Source organism: Pteropus vampyrus, unplaced genomic scaffold (assembly GCF_000151845.1).
Source record: "Pteropus vampyrus isolate Shadow unplaced genomic scaffold, Pvam_2.0 Scaffold9, whole genome shotgun sequence".
NCBI lineage: Eukaryota > Metazoa > Chordata > Mammalia > Chiroptera > Pteropodidae > Pteropus > Pteropus vampyrus.
This window is the reverse complement of record NW_011888790.1, coordinates 2,039,515-2,051,403: the sequence shown is the minus strand read 5'-3', so window position 1 is coordinate 2,051,403 and position 11,889 is coordinate 2,039,515. Positions and strand designations below refer to the sequence as shown.

The window sequence follows — 11,889 nt, the reverse complement described above, 5'->3', positions numbered from 1 at the left end:
GAAAGTAAAACATTTCCAAGATTCCTATAAAGAAATGGACAAGAGCTGAGACTGGTAACCAAGAGAAGCAACCAGTTTGGACTTCTGGGTCAAATTTAGATAGTAATTTTTTTGCTATTCTAAATGCTCTTGTCATATTTAATATGTACTGTAATAATATATGAAAGCCAGAACTGCCCTACTCCTACTCAATCAGTGAGTCTGCACAAAAATATAAATAAATAAATAAGAGCTAGAAAAATATTTGAGTGTAATAGTACCTTGCTTTATTTTCATGTATCTCTATGTATGTCTGGATAGATAGATAGATAGATGGATGGATGGATGGATAGATAGATAGATAGATAGATAGATAGATAGATAGATAGATAGATAAATGATAGATGGATGGACGGATGGAAGACAAGCAGACAGACAGATATCTTAAGAATAAAATCTGTAGAGAAAGAGTATATGAAGCCAACTATCCAAAGTTTGTAAAGTCACATTTTATTTTTTCAGTTGTTCTCTTAAAAATATAAAGCGTAAATCAATGTGCCCTGGCATCGAAATCAACTGGACTAATCAGTCAGATTCAGCATTGAGTAACTCTCATTTTACCTTTTTGATAATCCAGTTCTATGAGTTTCTAAATTTTAAGTGCAGCCATTTATAGTCCTAAAAAGATGTTACAAGTGTGCCATCACTATATTTTGCAATGGGAAATGTAAGTAAATTCTATCACCCATCATAGTTGGTGCTCATTTTACCCAAAGATGCCCTCATTGTCAACGCCCACATCATTATTTATGCACCCGTCTTCACCTATACAAGCACTAAATTAAAGCCAAGGCCAAAATGACAAGAAAAGTGATTTTCAAAGTTTAAGATTCTCTTCCTTTAAACTGTCCTTCTATCCCTTTTGTAATCAGAAAAATCAATAGCAATGATACAAGAGTTTACATGGGTTACTTTCTGAGCAAACTGACCCTTACATTATCCTGGAGAAAGAAGAGTGACTGCACTATTTCTTACTAAATCAATTAGAAGATGCCATTCAAAATTGTTCAGTGTATTAAAGCAATAAAGAATAAATAAACTAATAACCTAAAATATAATAAGTTCTTTATTCACATTTTCCTCCTGGTTGGCAGAACAAAGATTCATTACTAAAATATTTGGAATCTAGAATGGTGAAATTCATTGTTCCATCCTTGTGCCAAGCTGTATAGTAGCAAGGTGTGTTCTGGAAACTGCAGAAAGTAAACTAATAAGGCAAGATAAATGTGAATGACTTAACTGACACAAAAGGCTCTTCAGCATCCATCTATTCTCAAGAAAGAAGTGAGTACAATAGAATACCAATCTGGTATATTCTAACTCCTTAGAAAATGATCTGTTGAGACTTTCAGATAAAAATGAGCCATGGGAGCAGGTCAGTCAAAGTAATGAGGAGCTTTTGATGAAAAAGTTGAACAAAAGGACAGCTTCTAGAGAATGAGAACTATGGGTCTCTTGAAATAAAGTTACTTGATAAAATAATTCAAATGTACTTGAATCTCCTATATTTGGATCATAATCTATGACTCAAAGGTATTTCTGGAATTTACTGATGCATTAAGGCTTGGTCCTCTCTGGCAATGTGAAATGAAAAAAATGAGTCAATTGTTTAGGTAAGTCAGCCTAAAATAGCAAGATAATGGAGACAACAACTGGGCTTTACTTAATTCTACCTGCCTGGACTCATTTATACACTCAGACACGGCCTTGGATCCCAGTGGAAATAACTTGCCTTTTAAAACATAGAGGAATCAAACTAAATCATATTAGCAACATAAAAATCAGGGTTAGAATCGTATGAGAACTTCCAATACCATCTTTCCCTGACTTACCTATAATGATACCTTTGGTTACTCTCTTCAAATGAGCCTTCTATATTCTGAAAAAAAAAATCTGTCCTCATTCAGCATCTATGCTCTGACATTTATCTGAAATGATGTGTAAAACCCACATTCCCTCATCCTAAAATATCTATGATTGGCATTAGTAATCATTTATGAAAAATGAACCACATTTCTAGGAATGTGATTAGGAGCACAAATCTGCCTTTATAGTATTCAATTAATATCAGGCCTTCTCTGTACAAGCAAATGGAAGATGTAAATTAAATGTTCACCTGAACACACTATTTGAATTATATATCCTGTACCTTGAAGATATTCTCATTCTGAACTTTGCTCTCTAGGGCCGGGCAATAAAACCAAAAGCAAAAAGAAAGTCAAACAAAACCAAGAAAATAAGAAAGCCGAACAACCCAAAAAAGAAAACCTTTTTTTTTGTATGCAATTTCCTTCTATGAAAAGTTAATTCAACCTAAAAAATCTTTTCCTAAAAGTACTTGAATGAGAACTGGCTTGAGGCACACAGATGAATTTGACTCATGACCTTAAATTAAACACTGGGAGACTAATGACAACCCCTCTAGTATTCTCTCATGATTAAAAAGCCACGACAAAAACCCTAAACCAAACATAAAGAAGATGATATCGTTCTTCTCTCCAAACGTGGGAAATGGCGAAAATACAAAGTATTTCCATCCAGCACCAACATGAGAGGAAAACAAAACAAAAAGGAAATTAAGAGTCAACGGGTCGCAGGTATATCTCAAACTAAAACATAAATAAAAAGGTCAAGACACGCGTGTGCGCACATACACACACACACACACACACACACACACGAATAAATTATTCAGGTAAACATTAACTTCTGGTTTTATTAAGATAACAATATGAAACTGGTTCAGAAACAAATTTTAAGCACTTAGATTGGAGTTCTTAGACGTGACTAGAATTGCTACATAACGGTCATCTATGGGAATTTGTCATACTAGAATATAAGCAGATTGAAGAATAATTACCTTTTCCAAAAGTTCTAAGATTAACAAATTGTTTTTATAAATGTTTGCTCTATATATTACACAAATCAATTTTATATTGAATATGGCCTGAAATTAAAGTGATTGCTAATTTAGTAGTCAAACACTTGGTCTTGCAACATTCTGCATGCATTGTCAAGTTTCACATTGCTAATTTTCCAACAAGCAGTTATGTTTTCAAATGCCCCAAGGCCAGTTACTGAGACCAAACATAAACTTTGAAAGAAACTCCAAGCAGCAAGAAAGTTTAAACACACAACATCATCAGGATTCCAGTGTACATTGCATCTCGTCTAATTTTAGAGTTCTATTCTCTTATATACTTACCAGTTTTTGTTACATATTTTTCACTTTGATGAATCTCAGTTTTCAGGAGAATACCCAATTTATTAATCATAGAGGACTTCTTGTATCTACTCTGGTAGGTCTAACAAGGTATGTTTATCTTACATGTTATGAATAATATAACTTTTTCTTAAAATGATTGCTTTTCAAAATCCTAACAAACATGTTTTGTTGGAATACAATACATGTTTTTGGTAAATAAATATATATTTGATAATCATATTTATATAGGGTAGTAGCAAACTCAATAAATACTGATTTGAAAATGAAAATACATTAAGTTTACATATGCCATGAACAATTCATCAATGTCATTTGTCGTTTTGCAAAGTATTATCTACTCCAAATGAAGCATAATTTATAAAACTAAAGAAATATAACAGTCATGTTATGGGCAAATATATTCACTTTTATCAGAAGGGGGATTTTTATAACAGAATTGTGTAAAATAATTTTGTCTGGAAGAATGAAAGATTTCAGGGAAGGATTTCTTTGGGAATAAGAAAATCTACTTTTGTTTTGGAAGTTGTAGTATGTATGCATACACATGCAGAACTATCAGAGATGAGTGGCCTAGCAGGGTCATTGTAAATGCCTACCACTAAAGTAACTAAAAATAAATCAAACCTCACTTGGGAAGAGATCAAATTTTTTGTTGTTTTGCTTTAGGTGGTAAATTAGGCACAAGTCTCACCTTTCCTTGTCAAAAAGGATTTTGTTAGTCAGTGATAAACTGTTCAAAATGAAAGAAGGTAATGGAGCATCTCTTTACTTATTCAAAAAAATAGAAAAAAGAATTCCTTCTTTTGTATTAAATTTTAAATAATTTATTTATGGTGAGATTTACAAATCCTTCTTGGGAGATGTTATAATGATGCATTTTTCTGAGCAGTTACATCATAGTTTAAATGTTTGTAGCTACCTACCAAGTTAGTCTCTGCCATCTCATTAGGGCAAAATTGTTAGGTGAATCCCACACTACGCAACATAAAAAAACCTTCTTTGTTAAATTAGCTCTTTTCAGTTAATTTAATAAATCAGGTAAAATGTAAGAGAAAGTATTCATATCAGGAATAGAAGATTATATATTGTCACATTTAAATGACAAGGTAATTTAGAGCTACTTTAAAGTTTATTGATTAAATGTCAGTCACAAATCTTCATTCTGAGAAACAGTTATATTTAAATATATTAGAAATCTGCTCCTTCAATTCTGTTCAAGACTGTTAAAATAAAACAGAAAAGAACTCATAGTTATACCCTAAATAACTTTACATGTGTCACTGGTTGCTATGGCAGTTTACAACACTAAAAACCATCACATATAATATGGTTAGTGCCCATAATCACAGAGAAAACCACATAAAACATTAATCCCCAAAAGATGGGCATATGGTCCTTTTAAACAGATACTGTACATGGTATACTCAAATTTACTTCTGAATTTTGAACGTTTGTTTTTAGCTACTGGACAAACCTACAGATGAAATACAAAAATTTTTTTCAGATTTATTTACAAAGCTAAAAAATGTAACTTTTACAGTCACCTTCACGTCTCTATACATGCATTGACCCTGAGATATTTCCTCTTTGCTAGCTCAAAGACAACCAACACGAAGTTATTTTACACTGCAATTTGAAATTTATAAAGAAAAACACTGGAACTTATACTTGACTGGATTCTAGCCTGCCCCGCAAAATACAATGAGTCAGATATCTGTTTAAAAAAACTTCTCATTATACCACTTAGAGCATTTCTATATCACCTGATAGAAAGGCTTTTTGAGAGATTATAAAAGATTACATTGCATGCTTATTATAACCAAGCAGTATCCTTTATCATCACATTCAAAGCTGTAAAATTCATAACCTTTTTCCAATATTCTATAATCGATTTACTTCTAATTATTATCTATGTGGCAAAATACTTAATTTTAACAGGGGGATTTGGTTTTGCAGTAGTCTTGTAAATAAACACAAAGTAAATTAATCTTTATTATTTTTGAAGTAAACTGCAAAATCTACGGTTTTGATTTGTATTTAACTATTTCACAACTGGCCCAAAACTTAATGATGTCATTCTCCACTCCCCCTTCTCATCCTAGCACCCCCGTTTTAAGTTTCATATTATTTGGTCATTGTTTGTTTAAAACAACACCTCAGCATCTTCGTGGACTTTTTATGCTAAGCCTCTGCTTAGAAATCTTACTAATATTAAAGGTAGGAAATGAGTCTTGGGTTACCCAGTTGGAACAAATTCTTAGATGCAGATCTAGAATGGGAAAGTTACAGGGAGGTTCCTGATGTCCTTGAGAAAGCTGAGAGGATTTGACTTGAGAAATCTCACCTTTTGAGCTGCTTTGGAAGGACTCTTGTTTTTGCTGCCTTTGGGTCTTCCCCTGGGTCTCTTAGGAGAGGGCTCACCGGTTGGCTCCTAATTGTGGGGGGAAAAAAATGCTGTTGTGGCAAGAATGTCTGTAAGAAATTGACCCTGACACTATAGTTATATTTTCTGCATGTGCTGCTCCACCGAACTGTTGGAACACATTCAATTCAAGCATAAATAGTGATGATGGTACAGCGTTTACAGTTAGGGGAAATAACTGTACTTTTAATTCAAGGGTTCAAAGAGGAAATTGTATTTTACATATGAAAACTAGATTCTATTTCAACCCTACAACAGTAACAAAGGACGACAAGGTGGCATGTTCTAGAAAAAAAGTCATACATTTTTAAGGTAAAAAAGTTGCATGGTTATGCATTTGGCAACTCAGAAATAATAAGCATTTTATACAAATACTACTAGCATTTCAAACAACAGAAATATAAAGCTAATATAAATATTTCAACCATCTTCCTTATTGAAAAGATGGTTTTTAATCATCTCTACATATCTGTATTGTAGGTCAATTATGACTCAATCAACACATTGAGTGAAATACTGGAGCAATTATCCAAGTTCTTCAACTCGAAATAACTCCATTCCCTTTAAAATTTCCAAATAATTATGGTAAATCTGTTGTGGGAGGTTTTACTTGAATTATCTAGATAATTGCTTCAATTCTCCACTTCCTTTTGGAGATGGAGGCATGGTCTCTAGTCCAAATTTAAATATCTTTTGATAAAAATGAACAATTTCTCCAAAACTTTCTTTTGAGAAAACTCATGGGGGTGAACTGGTGACATCTAAAAGGGGGAAAAAGTGAGAAGGAATAGAAATATCTGGAAAGGAGAAATTGAAACTATCAATAGGTTTAGCAAAACTTTAAATGGCTTCTATGCCAAGTAGTAAATACTCAAGTGGTTAAGAGAATGCAATGATTAATATTCCAGTTCCTAAATATTTATCCTGTGAATCATAAATTTACATTTCATTCAGATTCGGTGATTAAATGAGACTAATTAACTTAAAACTCATGAACGTCTTCAATACAAATTCTCATCCTAGTTAGAGAATCTGAAAGTTTCTGTGGGACCAGTGGGCACATCCGGAGCAAACACATCGGAGACACATTTTCCTTTCTTTGTGAACTCTGCCTTAACTCAAAGGTAAAAAATCTCCAGTCACCTCCAGACCCCACTGCAATTTCTTTTGGATTCTATTTTGGAGGTGGGAGGCAATTAGAGGAGCAAGAGAGAGCTGGGTGGCGGGTGGGAAACGAGGCGGGGGGGAAGGGCAGAGACCTCCTGGGAGGTGTAAAACAGGATCCTAACGCGGTATTAAGTGTCGTTGGCCAGAGCGGGAAAACTCAGGGGCCTCTAGATGGGCTTATTTCCTTTGATGATTTCAAAAAGGTACAACCCTCTCCGTTTCTCAAAAACTCGCTGGCAAGCAAACATTGTTCGATTTCCCCACCTTGCTCTCGGGCAGCTTTGGAACTCTAGGATAATTTTCTAATAGGCCTATTTGCCATGAAGGAAGAGCTTTAAGGCTACATACAGAACGGAGAAAAAGTTTTAAAGTCCGCGGAAGCGGAGTTTAAATGCTCTCAGTAGACATGTCCCGCTCCAGCCCTGCCCGCCAAGGCTTGGAAATTGCAGCGAACAAAACCCCCCGCCCTGCGCGCTGCGCGCAGCTCTGCAAGCGCCGGCTGCACGCTTAATTGGTTGCATCCGCAGACAAAACCCTCCACTCCGCGGGGTCCCGGGCGCCCCTCGATCGTCTCCCCCCAGCCCCCAGCCAATGGCCCTGGAGTTTATGCATGCATGTGCCTAAATGTAGCACATTTAACGTGTGCAGCTCCGAGGCGCGGCATCAAGGGGCAAAAGGGGGACTGGGTGCCTGGCAAGGAAGTGACTCTAACTACGGTGCACCCTTTCGGACACTACTTTCCAACGCGCCCTTGGCCAAACGAGCTAAACCTGTCCCATGCGGACCCAGGCTCTCCCGCAGCCCCTGCTCCGGGACACCTCGGCTGCTGCGGCCGGCAGATCGGCCGCCGCGCAGCGTTTAAAGAGCCCTAAGAGGACCCCGCGGGCCCACGAGTTCTTTGTCGGGAGGGCGCGAGTCTTGGGCCACCGAGAACTTGGGGAGGGCGCCAAAGGGGCGGCTGCAGAGTGCCAGACTCGGGCCCACGAGCAGCCCTAGTTGGCGGGAGAAAAAGCCAACGGCCCCCAGGACTTCAGCTCCTCCAACTCTGCCTCACAGAACTCCCCTGCCCCAAGCACTTCCTTCCCCTGAGGCAATTGTAAAGTGGCTCGGAAAGCGCCTGGTGATCCCTGGATTGTTGGAACCCGTCCGCTTCCAGTCACCAGGAGCCACCGCGCCACTGAGGGCGGTGCACAATAGCGAAAGTCCGAGGACGCGCTTCGCGGGATCCCACCTCCCGCCTCCACCCCGCCGCCCGCCGCGGCTCCCCACCTCCCTGCCTGGAGGGACGCGGGCGCCGGGAAGCTCATCCGCGCGCTGGCGACAGAGACTCCGCAGCCCACTCCCCGGCCGGCGGGAAGCGTGCGGCGGCCGCGGCGACTGGACTCCCGCGCTCGGGTGGCTGCGCGTCGCAGGGGCCTTGCAAAGGGAGCGGAGGTGGGCTGGTGCCCCCACCTCGCCCGCATACTGACTTGCTGCTGCTTCCTGGGTCGGCCGCGTCCTCTCTTCTGAGGCGCCGGGGCGGCAGGTTGTCCCTGGGCTGAAGTGGACGGCTGCCCGGCGCCTTCACCGCGTGCGCTCATCCTGCCTCCCGCCGCCGCTACCGCCGCTGCAGCCGCTTCGCCTCCGCCGCCCCCAATCGGCCCAGCACCTTTCGGGAGAGTGGGTGATAGGGCTGGAGAATGAGGCAGGGGGAGCAAGAGCTGAAGTGCTGCGAGGGCTGCTGCTGCTTATGCTGCCGCCGCTGCCACCATCAACACCGGACGTCCAGAGGCTGCCAAAAAGAGAGAAGAGGGGAGGAGGAGGAGAGAAGGAGGCGCTGCTGGTGGTGGCGGCAGCGGTGGGTGGGTGCCGGAGGTGAAGGTGGCGGTGGAGGTAGCGAGAGGAGGAGGAAAGCAAAGGAGAAGGAAAAGAGGATTTGAAGTTGGGAGGCTTCCCTCTCGGTTTGAGATCAGGAGTTGCGGTCACCGGGAGCACTTCGGAAACGGCTTGGAAAGGGAAGAGACTTGGAGTGAATTGTGTCCCTTGAAATGTTAGGCGGGGAAAGAATTCCTCCTCCTCTTCCCCCCCGCTCCGCGCTCTCAGAGCAAGAAAGAGAGAGAGAGAGAGAGAGAGAGAGAGAGAGAGAGAGAGAGAGAGAGAGAGAGAAAACAAATAGCGCCTTGGGCAGTCGAAAAGCCAAGGGAGGATGAGGAGTCTGCCGGGACCGGGTCGGGCACTGAGCGCAGGCAAGGGAAGAGCAGTGGGTGGCACCGCGCCTCCTCGGGTGGCGGGAGCAGGCGGCAGCGGCACGGGAAAGACCGAGGGGGACGGGCTGCTCTCTCTTGCCTCCTGCACCAAGTGTGCGCCGCCCGGGCTGGAAGTTTTCTGAGTTCCTGCCCCTGGATTCAAGTGGGATGAGTGTGTGTGCGCTTGAGGAGGGGGCGGCGGAGGGGTGGGGGGAGTGCCCACCTCTAATCGTGGGCGGATAAAGGGGAGGGGGCTGCGCAGAAGGAAAAGTATGAGGAGGAGGGAGGCCAGGCGGACCGTCGAGCCAAGGCGCCTGGCCGTGGGCCAGAGGCAGCGTTCGAAATACAACTGCCTCGGCGGCGGCGGCGCCCGGGTGCCACCCGGAGCCCCGCTCACGTGCTCCCGCCCGGCGGCGGGGTTAAAGGGACAGGCCGGGGATCCCGGGCCGGCTCACCGCGGGCCTCGCCCCGCCCGCCGCCCGAGGTCGCCCCTGGGCGGTTGTCCTAGGAAGGCGCGGGAAGAGACAGGTTTAGGGGCTTGGCCTTTACCTGCACCTCCACCATGCGGAGCCAACACTCCGCGGGAAGCGTCTACAGCCACGCACGGCGGAGTTCTAGGTCCCTGTGAGTGGGAAGGAGCTGAAGAGTATGAGCGGCGTCCCCGGCAGCCCTGCTCTGCTTCGGAATGCCCTCATCACAGATCGCACGACCTGGCGCGCGCACCCACACAGACACAGACATGCACGCAGATACACGTGCACACTTGCACAGGCACATGCATGCATAAACTCATGTAAACAAACATGCGCGCACTTACATGCACACACGCACGCAGATATGCATGCACATTCGCAGATACATGCACATGTGCACGCAGAGCGCGCCAGCCCTTTCATTGAAATTGTTTCTCCGAGAAAGACTAGAGGCGACGCGAAGTCTCCGCTCACCACCCCGGCTGGCTCTATGCATCTGAGTTCCAATACTCTCAGGGTAGAGGGGTTGCCACACGCGGGGACCTGGTAAGCTTCCTAACACCACAATCGCGCCAACTGTCCAACTCTCCCTTCAATTTACCTCGATTTAACCTTCTCCCTAGGAACTCCCATTCTGCCAAGTCCTAATTTTATAGCTTGAGCTGTTTCAGAGTTATGTGAACACCATAATGACCACAGTCCGTTTTAAAAAGGTGGAGTACATTTTAAAATGTACCTTTTTTCATCCTTCAATAACAAAAACTCTGAAAAAATTAGGTTCAGATTTTCACACATCAAACCCAAAATTATTTTGGACTAATTCCAAAATAAAAGTTTCACCCGAGGAAGAATCCTCCCCCCCGCCAAAAAAAAAAAAAAAAAAATTACAGACCACCGTGGAATAAAAACGCCTACTTTACAGCCCTAAGCAGGGAGTTAGGCACCGCCAGGTTCCTCTGAGCCAGTGGAGGAGGCGCGTGTAAATGTCTGCTTCGGCGCGGCGGTGCTGATTGGTCCGCGTTGCCATTTTAAATCCATTTCCAGCTGCCCTTTGCAGAACTGGGACACATAGCTGCACGTTGAGTGCCCTGCAGAAACTTAGGGTTTCTCCTGGGTCTGGGAAGGCTTAGCTGTGATGGAGAGGGAGAGCCCCCATCCCTCCGGATGGAGCCCAGCAGCTGACTGTGGAAGGAGGGGTCTAACAGGAATCTAAGGTTTTCTGCGAGGGCTTGGCTGAAAGATGGTATCTTCATTAAAGGGTTTGAAATTTCACGTACTAACGACTGCAGTGACATTGCCTAACTGCCAAGTTTGCACATTTTAAATGCGAGCACATTCTCACTGAGGTGTGCACATTTTACATACACATACAAAATGGGCTTCTGCGTTTGTATTTATTTGCTTTCCTTTTGCAAGGGCTACAGATAAAATCTGAGGCCGAATGTAAGAGAAATCACTCAGGATTTCAGCCAACCGGTTTTATACAGGGCATGTTATATCCTCGGATTTTTTTCATGTTCCCAGAGGCCACAAAAAGGGGATTCCAGATGTTTACTTTTGCATTAATCCTCGACTCCTAAAAACACACACACACACAAACACACACACAAAATATTGAGGTTGAGAGAATGTCCAGTCATTTGTTTTCAGGCCACTGTCACTTAGCTGTCAGACTATATGACCACTTTTGTATTTATAACAAGAAGAACAGAGAAAAACTATTGCATCAAGTTTTGTCTAAATCAGTTTTACATTTGTTTCAGGTTTCTGTATATTATTCTGTAAGGAAGACATTAAAATTTGTTTTAACCTTTAAAATTACTTGAAACTTTTAAAATGGGGTTATATATTTTTATTAAGTTAAATGGTTATATTTTAATTTAAAAATGGATTTGACAGGGTTTTTTTTTTTCAGTTTAAGTTGCTCAGATGTTCACTTCCTCTTCTTTATCTCACCATATTTCAAAGTTAAACTCTTATTTCTAATTTGAAAACTGTCCAGGTGGTTTCTGTCCACATGAAACTATTTCTTTTCTCCTTCACTTACTATCAAACAGAACAGTGAGCACCCTGGCATATGCTGAAGTTTTCTAATTATCTGAAATATATGATTTAGTGTTTGGATCAGGTCTGCTCATCAGCAGGTGGCAAATTTAGCTCAGTGGACCCATGACATCATTTTAAAACAATAAATAGAATGCAATAGATAACATGTAAAAGTTCTGTTTCATTTATATAGTACATGTGTGTAAAACCTGTATTCCGATGCTTTTTTCTCACTTTTTTTTACATTTGGTAAATTGGCTTGTATCTTAGAATTCAAAGTATCTTAGTACT

The 11,889-nt window shown here is 41.9% G+C and overlaps 1 protein-coding gene across 3 annotated transcripts in view; it reads right to left on the bottom strand.

Moving 5' to 3' along the window:
* HMGA2 (high mobility group AT-hook 2) overlaps positions 1–9,238 on the bottom strand; it is a 135,452-nt gene extending 126,214 nt beyond the window's left edge. For 2 of the 3 annotated variants that reach the window (XM_011373755.2, XM_023520611.1), the window contains exons 1-2: positions 8,324–9,238; positions 5,610–5,696 (exon numbers count right to left, since the gene is read on the bottom strand). In XM_011373755.2, coding sequence (XP_011372057.1) covers positions 5,610–5,696; positions 8,324–8,434 — 198 coding nt within the window. In that variant the 5' untranslated portion in view covers positions 8,435–9,238. The remainder of the gene's footprint in view (positions 1–5,609; positions 5,697–8,323) is intronic. The other variant, XM_023520614.1, reaches the window with a different exon arrangement.
* Between the last annotated feature and the right edge of the window lie 2,651 nt (positions 9,239–11,889).